Below are 23358 nucleotides of genomic sequence, written 5' to 3'. Positions count from 1 at the left end.
CGCCCTGGCCAGAGCTTCGCCTACTGATCCTCTGTAAACGAGAAGGACCTTATCGTGACCCGTGGCTGGTTTCTCTCTCACAATGTACTCCTAACTGCTGGATTTCTTCCGGAAACAATTCTCTAGCCATTCCTTCAGAACAGGGGCTGCTTCCTCTGCTGCTCGACAAGGCATCCCAGACTATCTTATCAAACAACTCAGAGGCCTATCATGCATATATTAAAACCAACCTTGATATCCTCAAACAAGCATTTTCTCTCCTCGGATGAATTTAGGTCAAGGACCATTGTTTTCCTGCACTGGTGATTGGGGGTTCTGATTGGTTCTTTTGGGGGTCCTATCCTCCCAGGCCAATGGCCAGGGGGTTGGCCCTCAGCCAAGGGGGTTAAGCCAAGTCTTCGCAACTCAATAAAGAATTCTACCTTCTCTCAATCTTTGGCTGCTGTTATTCATCGTGAACTGCAGTTAAACTCCCACCATGATGTTCCTAACGAACATCAAGCCACTCCAGAAAAGCTTGATGATGAACAGTTTAATTGCCCTTACACATGCTAAATCACCTTAATTTTGTGAATTACACCATATAGAAAAAGCAGACAGTGACTCATGCTAAAAGCCTCTACTAAATATACTAACTGCATCATATAGTCTGAAATCTTTGTTTATATGCAGAGTTACAACACTTGAGGAAGTTAATGATGTTTACAATCAGTGGGTAAAGAAGAAATTTAGTGTGACAAATAAATCACCTACATATTCAAGAATGAAGTATGTCATAACATTTTAAAGACTATTAATAAGCATAAAGACAACATTAAGCCAAGATATCTTAACTAAACTATCCAATTAAATACAAATCTATGTACTGTAGTTACTGTCCACATGGTCTTTGACACTTATATAGTATCTTAATATTTAACCATCCATAATGATGTACCAATATTAATGGAGGGCACTCTAATTACCACCAAGAAAATTATCACAATATATGAAATATTCAAGCACTAATAAGAAGGAGATGAGCCAGAAATCTACTGCAAAGTCAAAGAGGGGCTGGAGAGAAGGATTCATGAAGCTCATTTAAACACAGGTAGGTGGAAATGGGCAGAATAAGGATCCTTGTAAAGTTTTGTTTAAAACTCCATGAGTGACCCACCCTGGAGGCTGACAGTCAGCAGGTCTTACAGGCCATCTCTTAAGTCATCATTTTGTAAACACTTACAGTAGAGCACTTGTGAGTTTTAATCAATTTTCCTTTCAAATCAATACAATTTCAATCAAGTCAGGAATAGCCAACTGTGGCGCTCGAGAGCTACGGGATTTTAATATCGTCAAAACGTGGCGTGCGTCAACAAACTAAATAATATAGTAACAACCTAGTTAGGTCCTGACCCCTGCTTGCCCAGGTGGTAACTATTAAAATATAGCACAATGAAATGGTTGTTTTGTTTCTGTCAGTTCACTGGTGGTGTAATAACTTAAAGAAACTTAAAAGACAACAATCGACTTACAATAACTACAAACAGAACACAAAATACAAAACAATGTAGTCAAGGTAGCAACTAGTGGCAACAGTGGACCCCAGGACAGCAAATAACTGATAGCCTGTCACACAGTAGCTGTTCTTCCTATTTACAAACTCTGTGTTACTGAGATACTGTGAGGTAAAGGTACTGATAGAGATGGACCAGCCTCAATGCTACATAACTGAGACATAATTGTTTAGGGAGGTATTGCTGGTTTGCACACAGACCTCTCCCCAAATTATGCATCCCAGATACAAGTTCTGCCTAGAGGATAGTATAAGGAAGAAACCATTCCTTCAATTATGAAACCACACAGCCCTCTTTCCTTAAATGTATTAATGGTTTCTTTGTTACTCAGTAATGCCTGTTAGGTTTCAGTCTGAGGAGCAGGCCCAAACTGCTGGAATTGTTTTAAAATTATTATTATTTAATAATAATATGCCATTATACTTTAAGTGCCTTTCCAAACCTAATGACACTGTACAGTACATAGTGATAAAGAAAGTACACTAGAAAAGTAAAAAGTAAAAATGAAATAAAAAGGAAAAATAAACAAAAACATACAGGGTAGAATATAGAGCAATCAGACACCAGCCGTACTAAAAGGGTGATCTTAGATGAGTTAAGGAGAGTTAAAGAACTTGTCTCTCATAGTCAAAGGAAAGGCCAATCTATAACGAAGGAGCACAGAAAAGGCACTGTCAGATTGTTACTGTTGGTGAGAGATTTAGTCTTGGGCACAGTGAGGTACAGGTCAGCCTCAACTGAGCAGACCCTGCAGGAGAGAGCGTAAACACTGAGGACTTCAGAGATGCATGATGGAGCCAGATTATTTAAAGCCTTAAAAGTCAATAACAAGATCTTGTATTAAATAGAGTACATGACTTTATAGGCAACCAATGCAGAGACTTACAGTAAGTGTAGGAGTAATTTGCTGCCAGTGTCTGGTGTGAGTTAGTAGGTTAGCTGCAGAGTTATTGACATACTGTATTGTGACTTAATACGAAGAGTGTTAGGGAGCCCAAAGAATACAGAGTTGCATAAACCAAGCCCTGATGTTATAAATGCATGAATCAAGCATTCAGCATCAGACATTGATATACCTTGTCGTGTCATTTGCCAAACTGCTTTATACCATTTGGTGTCGTGGGAAGCCAGAGTCTACCTGGCAAGAAACAAGTGCAAGGCAGGGTACACCCTGGATTGGCTGCCAGTCCATCGCAGGGCAAGTGCAAGCCAATCATACATGGGGACAATAAATATACATGGGGACGGTAAAGGCCGAGGGGGGAAATTTGGCCCGGACACTGAGATAATTCTCTACTCTTATCGAGAAATGCCCAGGGACCTTTAATGACCACTAAGAAGAGTCAGGACCTGGGTTTAACGTCTCATCCAAAAGACGGCGCACACTACAGTATAGCAGTATAGGGGCATTAGGAACCACACAGACCACAGGGTGGGGGTCCCTGATGGTCCCACTAACACCACTTCTAGCAGCAACCATAGCTCCACAGGAAGTCTTCCATCCAGGTACTGACCAGGCTCAACACTGCTTAGCTTCAGTGGGTAGTGATAAACATTGTCTAATGCATTATTTCTAAGGTGAAAATAAGAAATCGTAATAACTTTTTTCATTATATATTTGGGCATCTCTTAGACAGGTCTTGTGCATTCCACTCAGATTGAAGATGGTCAGTACTATGTGGCTAAATTGGAGAGTAAACTCCATATTGGTGAACAAAATATTCACTCTATACAGTAAATATTATATATATAACATACCCTAACATAACAGTATTTTGCTTTCAAATAATTTCTGATTTACTTAATTGTAGAAATACCCTCTTAAGTGGTCAAAGCTAAATTGTTCCAAATATTTAGTAACCATGCTGGATTCAGACACTCTAGGACCATGCCTTCCCTGAAACATCATCAAATCACTTAAACATAGCACCCCTACATTTCAGAAACTACATAGGATCCTTTATGAAGACAGACAAGCTAACTCTTAAGTATTTAATTAAACACACACTGCAACAGTGTTGTTACGGGCTGTAACCACACTTGAGCACTCACTTAGATGTCTGCTATAATTGGTCAGCAACACTTGTTGCTCCACCAACACTACTTCCTGATCCCCAAGACATGATTTCCTTTAGCTGTCTTTGCTGCTGTCTTTACTGATCGACACTCCACTCAAAGCTCTTCAGAGGTAATGGGAACTCCCCTCCACCACCACCAATGCGCAGCCCCACCTGGATGATGCAACAGCAGCCATAATGCGCCAGTACACTCACCTAACATCAGCTATCAGTGGGGAGGAGAACAAAGTGATGAAGCCAGTTCATTGATGGGGATTAATAGGAGGCCATGACTGGAAAAGGCTAATAGGAAATTTGGCCAGGACGCCAGGGTTACACCCCTACTCTTTTCGAGAAACGCCCTGGGATTTTTAATGACCATAGTCAGGACCTCGGTTTTACGTCTCATCCGAAGGATGGTGCCTTTTTACAGTATAGTGTCCCTGTCACTATACTGGGGCATTATGACCCACATAGACCGCAGGGTGAGTGCCCCCTGCTGACCCCACTAACACCTCTTCCTGCAGCAACCTTAGTTTTTCTTAGTTTAGGTCTCCCATCCAGGTCCTGTCCAGGATCACACCTGCTGAGCTTCAGTGGGGCTGCCAGTTGTGAGTTGCAGGGAAGTTTTTAAGAATCAAACCAATAACCAGAATAAGAAAAGAATACAGCTACAGTGCACTGCTGTGCCGTCACACTTATGAGCTAGTGGCTGAATGCCAGGCTTTTTTAAACGCTTTTTTAAACCAGCCCCCAGCTGGGCTGTGTAAGATCAGCTGTGTGCCTGGAACCTGGAGGAATTCAGTCCCTGCTAAACCATTTCTTTTTATCGTGGGAAAGAAACATCCAAGATTCCCATGGTGGAGGCCTATGGATACACAAACAACATCAGATAAAGAGGTGTCTCAGTGAAGCCGTCATCTCAGAGTAAAACACAGGGGAAGAAAAATGGTGATTGTCAAGCCTAACCTCTTTTTTCTTGGAGCCGTTTCAAGTGTATACTATTACTGTCTTAATGACTGTTCTCCAATTATCTCGCCTTAGGGGAGTTCAACATGTCTGTCTAACCACTGCAATTACCCACTCTTGCAGTTCCAGGAAGTACTCACTTCTTCTAGGGGGTGCTTGCAGTAAGCCAGAGCCTGAAAAATACAGGCCTGAAAGTGAGACAGAAAAAGGTGGAGAACTACACACAAACAGATGCCTGACTGACAGAATCCTGCAACCGTGTGGCAGGCGCTACTCCACTCCAATTCTAGTAATATGAAGAACAAATTTTGTAACCAGTTATGGGCTATTTGCAAAGCACTTGCCAACACATGACATTAGAGATGTAAATGTAAACTACTGCAAGAGTTTGTTAACTTAAAAAGTGCTAAAGAGCATAGATTTTCAAGTACCTAAACTATAATTGGGCCTATCTAATACTAAGGAAATACTCTGTTCGGACTTAAGGAAAATATTGGGTACTGAGCTGGTGTTGCATCCAATTCTCATTGCTAAACCTAAAACACTAGTAATATCTTCTAATAGACCAGCCATTTAAAAAAGAATATCTAAACTACTGCTATAATTTATCCCCAATTCACGTGGCACAGTTATGACAATTCTACAGTATAGTGTTTTGAAAAACACAAAACACATCCTGAAACGCTCTGCATAAGGCAAAACCGCATGCACAAAAGCAAAACCTTTTTGCTCTGGAAGATTAAATACAAATTAGGTTTTTGCCTCACTGGCAAGAAGATATTTTGCGCAACCTGCGATTGTTCTTTGAATCATCCCACAAGGGCAGCAAAAAACTGACACATGATACAATAAAAATGCACAACTAGAAAGGTCATTGAAAGTTAAAATTTATTATAAATGAAAGTAGTATAGGGCTTCATTTAACAACATCTATGTATGTAAAAAAACATAGCCTGGATGATTTTCAACTTGGCCAATAGAACAAGGATATACCCCTAGAGAACTAGTTTACCCTGTTTAAGCCAAGGAATACACACAGGAAACTGGTGCTGGTGGGGGGGCAAAGCTTTCAGCCTTCAAACATCAAACAAAATATGGGTATTTATCCAACCCTGCTGACCTGTTTTTCTCAGTCATTTCAGATTAAATAAACAGCAATATGAAAAACTAACAGGATGCTGTATATGTCGTGCAAGAGATTAAAGAAAAAATAGGCCAAAAGAGGTTAAAATGACAAGAGAATAATCAAATGAGTGTCAGTGCGGGACTCCTGACAGGTGAAACTTCTAAGGAACTGAACCAGTGACTCAGTCATTCATGAGGTTTGAGCAATGGTGCATTGCAGATAAAAACAGAAATGATACAAAGTGCTTTTACCAACATCTCCCGTAAGCTGTTCACAAGTCCTTTTAAAACAGTATTTAAAAAAAAAACATGGAAAAGAATGAAAGGGGACATAGAAAGTGGTGTGTAAGCACTAATATTAAGTTTTCTCCACATGCCTTCTATTTATCCATTCAGTAAATATGGAAACTTATTCATTTTTATTCTCTTCAGACATGACACAGAAAAAGTGACCCAGCCACAGTGTGTAGAAAAGCTAACCTTATTTCTCATCATTCTAAAATTAGTGCTACAAGAAAGCCCTTTTCAGGGCAGCACAGCGGCACAGTGGTAAGCATTGGTGCACTTCAGTTCGGGGTCCCCTGGGATAAATTTCTGAGGTGCTATCTGTGTGGAGTGTGCATGTTCTCCCCAAGTTCAGATGGAAAACCTGGGTTTCCTCCAGGTGCTCTAGTTTCCACCCACAGTTCAAAGACATACTGGTAGGTAAATTGGCTTCAGGGAAAGTTGGCCTGTGCATGTTCGTGTCTGTGTCTGCCCTGCAATGGACTGATGTCACATCCAGGGTGTATCCTGCCTTCCGGCTGTTGCTTGCTGGGCTAGGCTCCAGCTCCCCTGCAACCCTTTAATGGATAAAGTGTTTGGAAAATGGATGGATAGAAAGCATTTTCCCCCCTTTTATTGATTCAAATGAGGAATTAAATCTTTCAAAAGTTAAAGTTAACTTTAGCTAACTTAAAGTATCACGGATATGAGACATCTATGGCAGTATTAACCAGAAAGTAGCCACACTTTGTGTACTGCAGGTTTAAGGGCAATATTGATTAATAATATCACATTGGTGTTAAGGGTAACTCTGATTAAAAACAAAATTAATTTACAAAATTCTGAATTTAACCTGAATGAAAACCAGAAACATCTACTGGCCTTATTGTCCCCTGATAGCAAAGATAAAATAAGCACAGTGAGACCTTCACATCTAGTAGTGGTAAAACTGCAGGTTTTATTTCACCATTTCACTGTTTGCACTAATGTTGGTGACAAAAAACACTTTTTTATTTATTTTTGCCAATGGTGTCAATCTGCAATATGACAGATCAAGACCACACATGGTAAGTGTTACTGCGGCAGAGAAGCTTCACCAACCTCCACTTCAGTCCAGACATCACATTGTCTCATTTGTAGAAAGCGTCGGTGAAGAAAATAGGTTCCAAGTGATAGCTTAGGGACCAATTAACACCGTTTTATGAGGGCATCCATTGATTTGTATATTTGTGTAGTTATGCAAAGGGAAAATGTTTAAACAACTTAAAATTTTGAGTGACATTAATTAGGAGAATTCATGAATCCGTAATATTTATGATCTTATATTCATGTATACTATAGTCACAATAAAATGTTTTACAATTTAATCCTTTGCACAGGATGTAAAAGTGCGACGATACTGCTACAAACGTGGGGTTAAGAAAATGAAATAGAGAAAATACAGAGCAGGATAAACAATAAGCAAAACAACCCCAAATTGTAAATTTGATTTGTAAATTGATTATGCCAAGAATATATCCAAGTGGTTGATATAATTAGATATAATTATACTTCAGATCTTTGCTCTCTGGCACAGCTTTGGTGAAAAGAGTAATTAGTCAGGCACAGAAGGTTAAACAAATATTTATTAATTAATTTAGAATATAATACTAACAATGACACACTAAACAACACACAACATAGCCATTTAACATGAGTTACTCTGTTTACCAACATGGTGACCAAGAGGCCTACATTTTGACAAAGCAGAAAAAAACTTTGACTTTCACAAAGTATTCACAGTGCCTATATGTCACCTACAATGGCCAATAAGAGAGATAAACCCACCTCCTAAACTAAACAAAATATGACCTACAATTAAATCTCTCTTAAAATAACTATGGAAAGTGAACAGGAACCTATCTCCTTAACCTAAAAATGCATTCACTGACAAGGAGAGATCATATTTTTAAGCTAGGGATTCTTTAGACAGGAAATCAAAGTTTCCTAAAAAAAAGAGGATGGCAAGCTCTCTGGACAAGGTTCAATACTTTATGAGAGTGCAATCCTTATGGCTTATCCAAGCAAGTACCTCTTGCTTGGCACACGCTTTCTTCTCTCTCCTTGTGTCTTTGGGTCTGTCCCATGTCCTCCCTTCTCTCTGGGTCTCTCTCTCTGTCTACCTGTCTATTGTATCCTCTGTTCTTGGACTGTTGATCACTGTAAATCATTTGCTCAGAACCTAATTAACCAAGGTAAACTGCAGGATTCCTTTGATCAGACCACCAACCACTCTATATTGCTTTGTAGACCTAAAGAACTGCACATGCCGACACTAATGAGATGATGACCATTGTTTCTATACAAACATTTCAATAGCCCCTTCAAATAGATATAACAATACGAAACATCTCTCAATGCTTTTGGACCCATCTCAGTGATGTAACCTGGGGTCAGAGATCAGTTAAGATTATATAAGGAAGAGTAAAAAATGTGCTTTCTCCAGTTTAGATGTTAACTGCTTTCTTATTTGCCACAATTAATAATAATAATAATAATAATAATAATAATAGCTTACACTTACTGTACAGCATATAGCACTTTTCTGGACACTCCACTCAAAGCACTTTACAAGTAATGGGGACTCCCCTCCACCACCACTAAGGTGCAACCCCCACCTGGATGATGCGACGGCAGCCATAGTGTACCAGAATGCTCACCACACATCGGCTGTTAGTGGGGAGGAGAACAGAGTAATGAAGCCAGTTCATAGATGGGGATTATAAGGAGGCCATGATTGGTAAGGGACAATGGGAAATTTGGCCAGGACAATTCCAATAAATGTTAAATATAGAAAGGAGCCAATGTAAAAGATAGAATTTCCAATTCCAATTATTCCAATTTTAATGCATTGCTTTGAATATTAGAAAAAGTAAACAGCATTTAACTGAAATGCTCAGACCTAAATATACCAAGGACATCACATCACTTACATTAACGGCTTATCCAATTCTGGGTCAAGGCAGGATACACCCTGGATGGGATGCCAGTCCATCACGGGTCACACTCAGATACAAACGCATGCACTCACACCTTAGAAACCAATTAACGCACCACCATGACTCGGGAGTGTGGGAGGAAACTGGAGCACCTGGAGGAAACCAATGAAAACATGGAGGGTTCCTGCACACTCCACAAACATAACACCCCTTTGAACACAGGGCCTAATTGCTGCAACACAGCAAAGCTAACTACTGTGCCACCATGCCTCCCCAAACTCTAAAGAATTGAGTAAAAAAGAAACTGCCCCGTTTTGATGTTACAGCGCTAAACATATCTTACACATTCAACCCAACAACAGAATTATAGTTCTAATTATTCTTACTGCTGAACTATTAAAGAAACGCCACACCCCACCTCCAGCACAATAACCCCTTTGTTAGAACTCCAGCACAAGGAGGTTGTAGAGTATAGTACACTGCATAGACAAGACAAAAGCATTGCTGTATCAGCCAATTTGAGTATTGCTGATCAGGAATGACAATAATTTGCAGTGTTGTACATATGAAGCAATTTTGTATCCTTTAGTAATATAGTTTACCCCGGTTTGTGTTGATTGATCTAATTCAATGTAAAACTATACTGTACCTTGAATCAAGACTTCTTTAATGCCATCAGCTGCAATCAAATATGAATGACAGATCCATAAAAAAGGTACCAGAAAAATTCAATTGTAAAGATCTTATGTTTTTTTTATGACAGGGAGGCACTACGGCCATCCAAGAGTTGTGTCTGATGATCTTTTTACACAGGCAGAGCAAGGTTAACACTACTTTTCCATAGGGAGTACCACTGAGGGCCAGGAGAGCCACCATCCAGGTGGATGCTGCACATTGGTGGTGGTGGAGGGGAGTCCCCATTACCTGTAAAGCGCTTTGAGTGGAGTGTCCAGAAAAAGCGCTATAGAAGTGTAAGTGTAAGGAGGATAAAAACAGTAGAAGGTTAAATTAACAAAGTATGTTTGTATGGTGAAGGAGACTTTGACATACTTCAGTAACACAATTTCCGTGCATTTTGACTCAGCACTCTGTTTACATATTCATACATCATTTGTACATTCTGATAATTAGTCTAATACAGAATAAAATACAATGAATCAATTTTAACTTTGTCAAAGCATCAACTTCACAAAAGCTATTCAGCACAAACACAAAAAGAAAGGAAAAAGGGAACTACTAGAGAAACAAATGGTGATTGAAATGCTTGACTGCTTTCTCTGAACATTGTGACAGGAAACAGACTTCTTTGTGCTGCTGCAGCTAGCTAATAAAGGTCTACTGTCTAAAATTCTTTCAAGAAAACTGGGGTCTTGCTGTTTTAAAGAAAAACAAAAGCAGACCATCTCAAATACGTTTGACAAAATAAAATCTCTGGACAGCTCATCGAAGGTTTTCAGAAGCCAGCTTCCAACTAAATGACAGGGAAGTACTTCTAAATACTTATTTTTGTACTACTTAAAGTAATGCAAAAATATCAAAACTGGCTCCCCCTTAAAAGTATTTTAAGCATTGTCCTGTCTGATTACTACCCTTCTCTGAATGCTAGTCAGCAGCAGGGGAACACAAAAGCAATATGTTGTTACCTACCAGCTCATCAGTCAGAACCGTTCCCAGTGAATCTACCAAAGCAGTCAAAATCACTTGTTGACAAGACCCCCAGACACCTTTTAAAATGTCTCCGTTAAGATATGATTGCTACGTGAAGCTCTGTCATTACAGTGTCCGAAAAAAGTATTCACCCCCTCCTATTGATGTCTCATTTTGTTGAATAACACATGATGTATGCAAAGGTTTTCATGTTCAACACTTAAAACTGGATACTTTTATGGGTTAGAGAGGTTAAACGTCTGCAATAAGTTCAGAAAAATCAAACTCTAAAATATTTTGATTGCGCAAGTATTCAATTCATTGTAGAGGCACATCTGTCAGCAAAATGGAATGTCATTAGAAGAGGGTGAATACTTTTCAATGGCACTGAGAGTTTGAGTAGTCATTACTCACAACACACTCCTCAAATAAAAAAATACATGCTAGAGTAAAGGTGCTGCAACTGAGTGAAGAGACAAAACCAAGAATACGAGTGGATCAAATTAGCAGGAGTCAGGGAAGGATCTGGGCCAACCTAGAGAGCTGCACGCCTCTGTCAAGAGATGGGCCTGCAAGAGCAGCCCACCTTGAAGGACAGGAACCTATTTACTGTTCTACCAATCATAGCCTAGCCATATCCTAATTCAAGAAAAGCATCACAATTAGATGGGTTTTCTGAAGAAAGCTTTTTCCACAGGACACAAAAATAGGTTTCAAATGCATGACTGGGTATTCAGTTTATGCAAGCACTCAGTGAAGAAAAACACTATTGTACTTTTATATATAGTATACTTTAGTACTATATAGTGAAGGCCTCCTTCCTTTTGTCTGATTGTTTCCCTGAGTCATCCAGCCGAGGGAAACCAAGCCTGTTGACAGAACTGGTTCAATCTAAAAAAAACCAAAAGGCACAGCACGCAGATCTTTTTCCTTGCACAAGCTTACCTTACAGATATTGTCACCAAATTGGGATTCTGACACTGTATTACTGAGTTTTTGTTGCATCACGACTCTTTGAGGTGGACATTTCCAGTGTATATCTTTATATACAGTATGGGAGGCATGGGGGCACAGTGGTTAGCTTTGCTGCCTTGCAGTGCTGGGGCCTTGGGTACAATTCCTGAGATGCTATCTGCATGGAGTGTGCATGTTCTCCTCACATTCATGTGGGTTTTCTCCCATAGTCCAAAGACAAACTGATAGGTTAATTGCCTCTGTAAACTTGGCCCTTGTGTGAGTGTGTGCATGTTTGTATCTGTGTGCCCTGCAATGGACTGGTGTCCTGTCCAAGATGTATCCTACCTCGAGCCCAATTCTTCCCGGGATAGCCTCTGGGTTACCATGACCCTGAATTGAATGGGTGGTTACTGAAAGTGATGTGATGTCTGTATGTACTGTATGGTTGTAAGATAAATAGGTATATTGTGGGGGAATTAGTGTTACTATCCTGTGAATGTATTTACTGTATATGGAAGAAATGTTATTCCTTGCGACTACAGTGGTAAGTAAACTGCCATGTTTTCAAGCTGTGTCGGCACGCATAGGCTGCAAAGGAACAAGCAAAAGTTTATTCCGTGCTGAAAAGAGAAGACAAGAAACACAACGTTTCAGCTGTGGAGCCTTCTTCAGATGCCACACAAAATTGATTTGTGTCATCATTGCACTCTAGCTAAATACTGGGGTCTTGGTCAACAGCATTTAGGCTCACATTCCGAGAAAATAACACCAATTATGCTGCGCCAGCTGCAACTAGTGCATCAAATCTCAGGGGTACCTTCTGATTACCGCTCGGAAATTATCCAAGACTATGGTGGTAAAACAGTTTTTGAGCAGAATGGTTTAAGAGTGGTACAAAATAATGCACGCGTCTATAATATACAGTATAGAAAACGCTTCGGCAGGAAAAGCATTCTATAACATTTCAAGAATATTGTATTCATAACATTTGCTATTGCAAAAGAATACTGTGAAGAAACTCACTTGAAATGAACAGGATGATCCTGTCGGCTTTTAATATTGTATAAGCATCTGTTCTAGTTAGGGCGTGTCTACAAATGTTTTCTCCTGCACACCTAAAACGTCCTCGGGCTATGTAAAATACCATGACACATTCCTGTTTTTTATCGCCAAAGATCCTGAGTAATAGTCTCCGGAATTACATTATCTTGCTGTGCCTAGTTCTGCGTTTACTGTGACTGTGTAACTTAATCCGACTGAATTTTGAAAGAAGGCAGTACAAGCTACGACACGCAGCGGTTTGATACAGCGTTTTACTGCATACAAATATTAATTTGTTCTGTTCAGCTGGGCCGATTCGCTTTAGGGAAACTGAAAACCGAAATTGATTTTGGGGTGCTCTTGAGCATTCTGGTACTCTGTGTAACTACAACATTTTTCTGTTTAGAGTACGTACCATTTACAGAAGATAAGGAATGATAGTCATTCTGGAAATACAGCAGTCACTTGCATTGACTTTTCCAGGTCTGTACATTAAGCACTGTATTGTATGCAGCTACAGTTCCACTACGCGTGAGAAATTTATCATTGAAAACGCATCGGACGGGTAAACAAAAACAATGACGCAGCTTAAACCACAAAATTTCGCTAACAGGTTTCATTCCACCACAATAAAGAGAGAAGCAAAAAATAACGATACACATTCCTCATTATTCTTCATCCTAAAAGGGGGTAAATGAAAAGTATGGCAACCTTGAGTCATAGCTAAACTCCAGCTTCTTGTTTACGTCTAGGTCTTACCTAGCTAAAGTGGAATTAAAGAGGACTTGACTGTGCACGTGTGATTAGAGAAGCAGGGAAACATTTACAACGTGTGGACGCCACTCCGATCGCACTCTTCACAAAACTGCATCCGAATGAAATCACTTACCTAAAGAGTTCTCCCGGTCACAGTCCGAGGCAGTATCTGCTCTTGGTTTCCGTCTGATTGCTGCCCTCCTGAAGTCATCCATGGGATGCAAGGTAGTTTTACTATTAGATCTCCTAGGGAACATTTAAAACCTTATTTTCCGGTGCGCTGCACTTCCCCCTTTCCGTATTTCAGTCTCCACTAGAGATGAAGGAAAAAGCAAAAAAAGCCGACGCAGTAACAACGCATCTTAAGTACCGGGCTTCATTATACAGTACATAATAATACATTCACGCAGCGGTAGTACAGGTGCTGTTTGCGACTGTATACCGTCAGCAGAAGAAGTATAAAGACCAGTGTCTGCTTCACTGACTGCTACAGAAGTTCGAGTGCAGTAGTAACTTGCTAAGGGTTTCGCCCCTCTCTCTCGTCGATGGAACCACCAGCAGGATAGTTCGCAAATCCCAGAGCATGACTCCTCCGCAGCTCTACTTCATTTCAACAGCTGACCGCATGTGAGGATTACCAAACTCTGCACCTTCCACATTTATCTAACGCAAAACCTCTTACTGTCAGCCACCTGCTTATCTTTACTGCAGTCCTGTTGCAGTCACCTTGAGCCACATAAACCCCACCTCTTTCCTTGCTGATAGGCGCCTCCTGCAAGATGATTGGAGGAAACCTGCCATTCCGAAACATTTTCCACCGCGTTTACTTTTAGGGTTACCTGATGGAAAACTAAATATCAAGGTAATTCAGTATCCTTTAAAATGAAAAAGAAAACAACATTTTTTTTCTTAAATTCAACATTCTGTTAAACTGTAACGTTAGATCTAAGAGTTACAGATACTGAGATTTAGATTAGAAGGTTGCGTGGCATCTTTAACAACTTCTGAGGTTTTTGTATCGGTAAAGTATAAATTTTATAATACAGTTTTCTTTAAACGTACTCTCTGGTTTGAAGACTTAAATTAAACATACACGTATGTCTGAGATCTTAAGGCAGCTCTTAAGGCAGTGGTTTCTCTATAAGCTGCAGTCTATTCAGATGTACCAGGAAATACAACAAGGTATTTAAACTAAACTAGTGTTTGTTCTGTGGGATGGTTTAATTACTTACCGAACCACTTCCCACTGGGATTCTAAACAAATGAATAAGCTTGCATTTTTCACTTCACCATGTCCTGCGCAAACCAACCAAAGAATATCGGTACTCACCGTTTTTGTAGATCTCTAGGATAAATGCGATTATTCGGCATCCAGGAATAAAATTAGATTTTAGAATAACCACAGTTTATTACATGTTAAAATGAAATGAAATGAAGGAGATCTTCTGAATTCCTTAAATGTGAGGTTGTTGGCAAGTACATTTTATTGACCTGATTAGACTAATGTGTTTTTTAAACTGAGTAGGAAAGGCTTTTTTTAAACTTAAAATTAAATCTAATTACATTAAATTCACTGTACACACCAAGCCAGTATCATTATAATGACTAGGACACTAAATCAATGCTAAAACAAAACACAATGAGTTTACGCATGTTGAGTTATAATAGTGGGACAGGTGTGGTTTGAATAGTTGTCCCGTAGTTATGTTGCCTAATAACCTAGGTGCCATTATTTCCCCATACTGCCTTCAGTGCTGGTGAATTTCAGATTGAACAGATAATTTCACCAGAGGCTTTTTACGGGGCGCGCAAGGGCGGGATTCCTGCCCCCTGTAGGTTACGATATGTAACTAATTTCTCAAGATATTCAGATAAATGAAAAGGCTGCAGCTGGTGAGAATCCTTAGACGCGTGAACTTTGTTATAGGTTTCCTCTCCAGGCTGTGGAGAGGAAACAGTGGTTGAAACTGTCCTTTCATAAAGAACAATTTTTTGTGTTTACAAGGATGGGTTCTCTGATTAGTTTTATTATTAGAATAAATTAGAAATTAGAATTTTCAGCTTTTATGTTCCTACTTGGTAGTTTATTTGTATTGGCTAACAGAGCATTGGGTCTTCTAGTTAATGTTTTGTGCTTTGGCACCCTCAGCACTGTTTTGAGGGTGCCGAGTACTTTTCCATGAGATTAAATTGCAACATGTGCATGTATCAACAGCATACATAGAAAACTTTTCATTCATTTTAACGAACTACTACCAATAGCTGAAAGAGGTCAATCTTGAGTGAGAATCAGGGATAACCATCACCAGTTCTCAAGATCATCCATCCATCAGTTTTTTAACCGCTATATCTAAAACAGGGTCATGGGGAGCCGGAGCCTATCCTGGCAAGCAGGATCCTGCACAGGGCAGGGTACACCGTGGATGGGATGGCAGCCCATTACAGGGCACATACAGTCACAAACCAGGACCAATTTTCCCAGAAGCCAGTTTACCTATCTTTGGACTGTTGGAGGAAACCCACACGAACATGAGGAGAACATACAAACTCCATACAGACAGTTCCCCAGGTCCAGAATTGAACTCAAGGCCCCAGAGTTGTGAAGCATCGCTGCTTACCACTGTGCTATCATGCTGCCCTCTTGAAGTTCAGGGGAAGTCAAATATTAGACATTCGAATCAATTCTATTACAGGATTATTCACTTGAATTGTTTAATTTATTGTATAATTAAACAGATAACCAGATCAAAGGGGTTACACTGGAATGGAAGATTTTGGTCCAGGGGAGCCCTTATGTAGTTGTTTTTATACAGTAACCCTAATTAACCAATTGTATGAAAATTAGGAACACTTGTAAGTTATGAATCAGTCAAGAAAGTAATTTGTTCAACTAAATTAACTCTGGTTTGCATTTAGGGACAGAATTCTGATTTTTTCTATGTGTAAAGTAAGGAGGATTATGAAACCCACTGAACTGGTAATATATTTGTATAGTGTAACTGATGTACTGCATAGTTGCATTATTGTAATACATCTTTGTCATGTCTCACTTTGGGCCTGATTGTCATTCAATCATCAGAGTTGTGCTGAATCTTAAAAAACGTAAATGCTTCATAACACTCAGTATTCCCTGATTATAAGAGTGAAATACTGTAATTAATCTTTATTATTATTGGCTTGCATAGCAAGTTGGCATCTGCTTTATATTAATTCAATATTTTATACATTTATTGTCACTATATTGTAACTATATCGTGTTCACTTCAAGCATTAAAATATTACAGAGAACCTTTTTCATTCAGATTTCCCCTGAATTTTTAGTCCAGGCTTAAAACAGGTGCTACAGAAACGTATAAGACTATAATGATAGAGTTTATAATTTAATAGGTTTCCCTTTTGTGTTGTTTTCATGTTAACATTGAACATTTTTACAAAACACAGTGCTTTGGTTGTGTATGTGAGTATGCTGATACACATCTGTTAGCTGAATCTTTTTATTAGAGTCTCTTTTATTTTGGACATTTGCTTTCCTTCATTGTCTCTTTGTTGTAGACATGTACGATTCTATTGCAACAATGACATGACATTGATTTGTTAGATTCTAAAATAATCTCTTTAATCTTTAATTACAGACTCTTCTGTGAAGGACAGTTTCAGAACCCTGAACTACTCATGAGCATGTTCTGAAGACTCTTTTAAAAAAATTCACCATGGTGAGTTCAGTCATACTGTTTGACGTTTTTACTAATAAAAGTTTTTCTTGAGAAAGACATGATTAAGCACAGGAAATAAAGACACAAAGGCAAGGAACACAATACTCCAGTGAACAGTCCAAGGATAGTCTGTTTATTTTATCTGGAAACAGGTAGGTATTACACTGTTCATTTCAATATAATAAGAAATAAAAATGTAAAACCCAATACAGTATATTGCTGTCTTTTTTGTATTTCTTGTTTTCTTTTTTATTTAGGTTTTCCTGCTTTTCTGTCAGGCCATCCCACAGACAGGAACTTAACTTGTGCAAACAACCAAAGAGTTCTTGTTCTTCACAAACAATGAGTGAAACGTTCAGGTTGGACCTTGAGTTTTAGACCTTTCACATTGCATTTTTCACAACACCACTGCCATTCTTTCTCAGATTCCCACTCTCTTAGTGCTGTATTGTGTTACAATATATCTGACAAACAGTTTCCATCAGTGTTATAAACATGCTTTAACTGTCTTTCTTTAGGAAAATTTGAACAGTTACGTCTTTGACAACACCAAGAGGAAGGACGATTGTTTTGTTTCTATATCACAGCCAAAGTACATTCAGGTTTCTTAAAATGATTCACCTCAATGAATGGCATCTATGTAATATGAATCTCAAAAAGGCCTAAGGTCTTAAAATTCCTTGAGTTTCCTATCTGAATTTCCTTATTGTAATCTCACCCAAAATACACATACAGTACCATCATTCTTAAAAAAAAACACAAAAACACATCAGTAACATGTGAATGGCTAGTCAGGTATAAATGTTCATGCAACTTAAAAATCCATTAGGTTACTCAAATGCACAGTAAAAAGAACCCCAAAACTATATGGTGGCACATTTTTATCCTTCTGAAAAATCATTTAATGTTTCACAATTACCACTTCAAAGAAAAGCAGTTTATTCTGGAAAACCAATTCAGGACAGTTTCTAATATGGATTCAGACATTTTTTAATTGCCTTAAAAAATAAAAAAACACACCTCTAGTATTACTTTCAGAGTCAGAAAAGGTGAATGACTATCCTTTCATATGGCTTCATATGGTTGTCAGTAAAAATATCACAATGAGTTAAAAGAGCATTGCTTTTTGTGACCCTAAACTTCCATAACAACTGTTGGTGCAAAGTGCTTGCATCTTTGCAAATAACATCTGGAATTCCTTGTTTTTAATCTCTTCAAGTTCCAGGCTTATATTATGTGTAGAAGTCCTGCAGACATCCATAAGAATTTGGGCTGTAGTACCACACAATATTTTTATTTATTTGTGTGTGTTTGTGCATGTGGGGTTACAGAAACGTGTGGTATGTTATGTTGGATTAGGTTTAGTATACGAGCCCTGACATTAGCTCTAAGATTCTGAAAAGAAAAATTAGATTATTGAGATTTTACCCTCTCTCAAACCTCTGCCTACAACAATTGCAAAAAAAGGGTCTCAATGCAGGTAAATAGAGTTAATGGTCATGTAAAAACAAAAGTGCCTTTTCCCATTTTGTTACATGGTAACACACTGAATCCCCATTTTCTATTGTTTTTATCTGCTGCTTTCGTAAAAACTGAAAACATATGAAGACTGTTGTGAAAATTATATCTGAAATAACTTTGTGGAACATAAATTCACAGATGATTACACATATATTCATTTATTTGTATGTTGCTTTAATGAGGAAGCAGTCGAACATTGTCCATTAGGAAGAGCAGCTATACAGGTTGATTTGATTTAGAAAACCAAGGCATGCAGATCAAAGCCTCCACTGACTAGCCAAAATATTAGAACCACTTGGCCAATGAATCAGCTCGGTGTCACAGAGTATAGCCTGCTTGAAAAATTGAAAAAAATGAGGGGAGGCTATTGAGCCTGTCTAGACAGTTTGGTTCCTCATAGCTAGTTTATCCATGGACCTTGTTGTAAAAAAAAAAAAGAAGTTTCAAGAAAAGTCTTTGCTTGAAGGAAGCCAGAATATCCGCTTCAACAACTATAACAATTGTATATGAACTGTGCTTTCATGCTATAAATAATCCTCTGCTTTCTGCTATTTGTCAGACTCTTCCATAATCACAATCTAGTTGTTTAGCCTAAAATAGTGCTGTGATTCTGCCTTTTGGGTTCAACACCTGCAAGACGAAGGGTGATGGTTGTGTGTAATGCCTGTATGGCAGTAGGAGGGAAGAGATACGAGATGGACTGTACCTTGGCAATGGAGAAAGAATGTTAGGACATGGAATGGTGCTTCACTGTTGGGGAAAGAATGAATGCTGATGGAGAAGGCAGTCTCAACACAATACACAACATTGGCTTTAGAATGAAGTGTCTCAAGAAAGAATGGCCCTGTGTGAGTGGTTTAGGCAGGTGTTCCCTCAAGTGAGGGCCACATGGTTGGAAATTTTCTCAGTGGACGAGATTTTTCGTTAATGACGCTTCACATTTCAGAGTAGAAAATACTAACTGTTGAGCATGAGATTATTCACCAAACAGTAGCTAGGAATATTCAGCCTTCTTGAAGATAGTGTGTTCAATACTTAATGGGGTGCAAACTTCTACACCCGCAGCAGTACAAGGTGACTTCAATGCTCATAAAAGGTGAAGGTACCCAAGGGGTTTATTGGTAATCACTGTCTTCCCGATTTGACCCCAATTGGTTATTGGAGTTCTGTGCTAATCATCTGTTATTCATAAAAAAAACGTAAGTCTACTTGGTACCAAAGTACCATGGGCTGAAGGTTGATGATCAATGTTATAGTCTTATCGGTGGACCTACAGTGGTATGTTTACCACTGGGTTGTGAATCTGCAAAATTTGCAGTGAGGATCACCAGGGAATACCCTGTGGATAATTCTTGGAGGACTCATTACAGCTTAAACCTCTGGGATAAGTTTTCTTGTATCCTGTGTGAAGCTGAGGACACCGAGTCTGAATTTTCCTTTGCAAGACTTAAATCACTGAGGCTGTGGTTTAAAGGCAGTTGGTGACTGTCATGGCAGTAACCCAAGGATTTGCTGGTGGACGCCAGTAGGACATGTGTTCCTTCTAGGAGGCAGTGCTGGAAGCCTCGCATGTGCTAGGATCTATCAGTGTTGCCAAATTCAGCGGTCAAGTGCCTATGTTGTGGTATTGCAGCATGAATGGAAGAGATCTGTCCTGAAATACTGAAAGTTCTGGACAGTACGATTAGGGTGGTAAATCGTAAAATGCTAACAGTAAGCCTCAGAATTGAGCTTTTACTCCCCAGGATTGAGAGGAGGTAATTTAGGTGGTTCAGGGACCTGACAAGCACACTTTAAAGAAAGTCTCCCTTTGTTTGGAGTGTTTCTGGGTACAGCTTCCTAGGTGGAGAATTTGCGGCCAGGCCAGGGCGTGACGGCGAGATTAAGTCTCCCAGCATGCTTAAGAATGCCTGGAAATCAGGAAGCACTGGAATGCAATTCTGAGAAAAGGAAGGTCTAGTCCACTTTACTGAGATTGATAATACAGTAATCCTTACCACGAGAAGCAGCATAATGAATCTGGATGGATGCTGGAGCTATGTTACAGTCCTATCTAGGTGTGACTGAGTAAATCTTAAACCCTCAACACTATTTAGTTCTCCAGTATGAAAAGAAAAATCCCTTTTCTTCTGAATATTGAAATTCTGTGATGAAGTAACATTAATAAACGATGAAGTTGCTCCTAATTGCGATCGTGGTGATGACATTCCTTTCTGAGTAGTATATTACTGACAGCCCCTAATGGTTGATGATCAAAATCCAGTTCAGAATTAATTTCCTTTTTTCTTTGCATTGAATTCCGCACCCTGGCAAACATTTTAATAGCGTTCTGAGCCAAACTGTTACAGCAGATTGGAATCCTTTCAATGTGAAGTGGAAGGCCCGAGTAAACACAACAAGTTGTGAAATTTAATTTATTATTCAGCAATTCAGGGGAGGTTTCATTTTATGTTTTTTTCAACTGATTTCCAACAGATCAATCTTTTTACCAGAATAAGTTTGACTGGTCAAAAGGCCTTTTTCATCTTTTCAGCTTGTGGGTTCTTCTATAGATATCTTCTCCAGCATACTACGTAAGTTAAATATGTATATAGGCACATTTGGATTGCAGGCCAATGAATGAGACTTTACGTGGCTATGTTAATGCATAGTTGGATATGACAATTTGTGCTTCTTAAGAAAGGTGCTTGGAAGTGAAGAGGTTTTGTAAAGCTGATTCTGAAATGCAAGCTGGTTTTGGAGAATGTCTAAATGTTAACATGGGCATTTCATTCAATCCCAGCTGTGATGTAGTTAATATACTCTTTGTATTGAGAAAGGGTAAAGGCACCTGGCTTTCTTCAGAAAAGAAAGACTTATCTGGTCATTATGGGTTAGAACAAGTCTAACTCCACTTCAGTTATTTTTCAGAGTGTTTTTTTCATCATCAGTTTTAATAACCAAAGCATTTTGGTGACCTAACACTTAAACAAGAAGACATCAGTTCAAGTCATCAATAAGTCCTCATTCTGGGTATGGAAATACTTCCATCTGTGCAATGCTACTACATACATTAAACCAAAGGCTTAAACCTGCTCCTGATTGGTAATGGTATTTTGAACCAGCAAGATGACAATTTCTGAAAATAAAATTGACAGAAAGGTCTTAGGAGGGCTGCCCTAAATGTACTGCATTTTGAAATTCAAAATAATTCATAGCATACAGCATCTTCCTTTGTACAGAAAAAAAAGTATTCTAGTCCAAACAGAACACACTAATTACTAATTCACAGTATTGCTCAAAATGAAACATCATAAAACATTTTTGTAAGTTGTAAGTTTTGCAAGTAGATTTGAGTGAATAGTCAACACTCTTCACTACATACCCAACCTTTTGTGCAATGCATATGACCAAATACTGACCTACTGTTTTTTATTGTAACTATCGTATAAATGTTGTATCTCCGCAGTTTTCTAAAATAAACAGGAAAATAAAATACCAAAATGACTGATGACTAATACAGACTGAATGATCAAATAAATACAAAATAATATTTAATAAAAAATAAATATTTATGAACATATACAAAACACCCTTGTCAGAACTAATGTGGCCTACTTCAGATCTGACATTAGTTTCAGATCTGACATTATCTTAGAAATTTGACAAGTTTTAATCTCAACCAACCATTTTAAAAGATAAGGTACTGTAAGGTAAAATCCACTTTTTTAATTCCTCCTATCTTTCTCACACAGACCTAATCTTTCTTTCAAAATACTCAAAAGTAAAAAAGATTACTTTTTACACATGTAGAAGGTACTACAGTATGTTTTCTCATTGTTGAGTTCAGTATTCTTAACACTGAGAGAAACTGTCCAATATGGGATTTTAAAAGCCAATAGAAACACATTTCCTTGTGCATCTCTCTCATTCCTTGAATGGATTAGCTGTCATTTTAGGCATTTTCAGTATTTAAATCAAGCAAGAAACAACTGTCCTCATTTTACAGTTCCTAAACAGCAGATACACCACACTAGGAAGTGTCAATGTTTCCATCTGGGACCTGAAGAAACATCATCTCTGAAAGACTGCCAGCAGCTGAAAGATTGACACTCTTGAGTACAGTATTTCTGCTAATTTCAGTGCCGCAATGAATAATTCTTTTCTTGATTTTCAGAATGTTTGCATCTCTGCTGAAGACACTTGGACAAAGTGTGTGGGAAATATTTCCAACAAAAGGTTCATTGTACAATTTTTTTTTCTGGACTGGCCATGCAAGGATGAGAGGAGGGAAAGACCAATTCAAGTTGGATTTATATTCAGGTTTGATGCTTTCCAAAAAAGTGATTATAATAAATATTTTCTCTACGTGTCGTTGTTCTTAAAATCCGGCCTTCCACTTTCAGAAAGTGCCTCGTGCTCCCACACATCTTGTGACCCCTGCCTCCTCCTGTCGCCTCAGTCTGTAGGTCGGGGATTGAGGCTTGGAGAGTCAGTGAGCAACAGAGCAGGAGAGTCTGGCAGGCTGGGCAGCCACTCCTGGTAGGGTCCGGGCTGAGTTCTAGGATGGGCCTGTGCGCAGGGCTAAGGGCAAGGAGGTGGCTTAGATAGACAGTTGAGTGGAACACAAGGAGCGCTGGAATGTGCCTGTTCCTCTTGGGGAGCTACTGGTACACTACGACTGCAAATTGCGAGAGGAAAGAAGAAAACAAAACAAAAAAAGGGGAAAAGAAATAAGAGATATATGCTGTACGCAGTGATTGCAGAAGTGAATCCTGTAAAAAGCAGAGGTGAAAGC

At 38.9% G+C, this 23358-nt stretch overlaps 2 protein-coding genes and 1 long non-coding RNA gene across 9 annotated transcripts in view; 1 reads left to right on the top strand and 2 right to left on the bottom strand.

Annotated features, from left to right (window-relative positions):
- fgd4a (FYVE, RhoGEF and PH domain containing 4a) overlaps window positions 1–14173 on the bottom strand; it is a 125821-nt gene extending 111648 nt beyond the window's left edge. For 2 of the 4 annotated variants that reach the window (XM_088646826.1, XM_088646831.1), the window contains exon 1: window positions 13481–14062. In XM_088646826.1, coding sequence (XP_088502952.1) covers window positions 13481–13604 — 124 coding nt within the window. In that variant the 5' untranslated portion in view covers window positions 13605–14062. Of the gene's footprint in view, window positions 1–13480; window positions 14063–14094 lie in introns of those variants that run through there. The other 2 variants (XM_088646840.1, XM_088646827.1) reach the window with 2 other exon arrangements.
- LOC148654516 (uncharacterized) lies at window positions 14083–22858 on the top strand. Its single transcript, XR_015941485.1, has 3 exons — window positions 14083–14209; window positions 16980–17060; window positions 22738–22858. It is a non-coding gene; the product is annotated as an uncharacterized LOC148654516 (long non-coding RNA).
- bicd1a (BICD cargo adaptor 1a) overlaps window positions 22409–23358 on the bottom strand; it is a 137397-nt gene continuing 136447 nt past the window's right edge. For all 4 annotated transcript variants that reach the window (XM_088646847.1, XM_088646843.1, XM_088646846.1 and 1 more), the window contains one exon: window positions 22409–23241. In XM_088646847.1, coding sequence (XP_088502973.1) covers window positions 23145–23241 — 97 coding nt within the window. In that variant the 3' untranslated portion in view covers window positions 22409–23144. The remainder of the gene's footprint in view (window positions 23242–23358) is intronic.

The sequence above is a fragment of the Lepisosteus platostomus genome, chromosome 9, assembly GCF_059453375.1.
Source record: "Lepisosteus platostomus isolate fLepPlt1 chromosome 9, fLepPlt1.hap1, whole genome shotgun sequence".
Taxonomy (NCBI): Eukaryota; Metazoa; Chordata; class Actinopteri; order Semionotiformes; family Lepisosteidae; genus Lepisosteus; species Lepisosteus platostomus.
The sequence above is the reverse complement of the archived record's forward strand: the minus strand, read 5'-3'. Positions and strand labels throughout refer to the sequence as shown.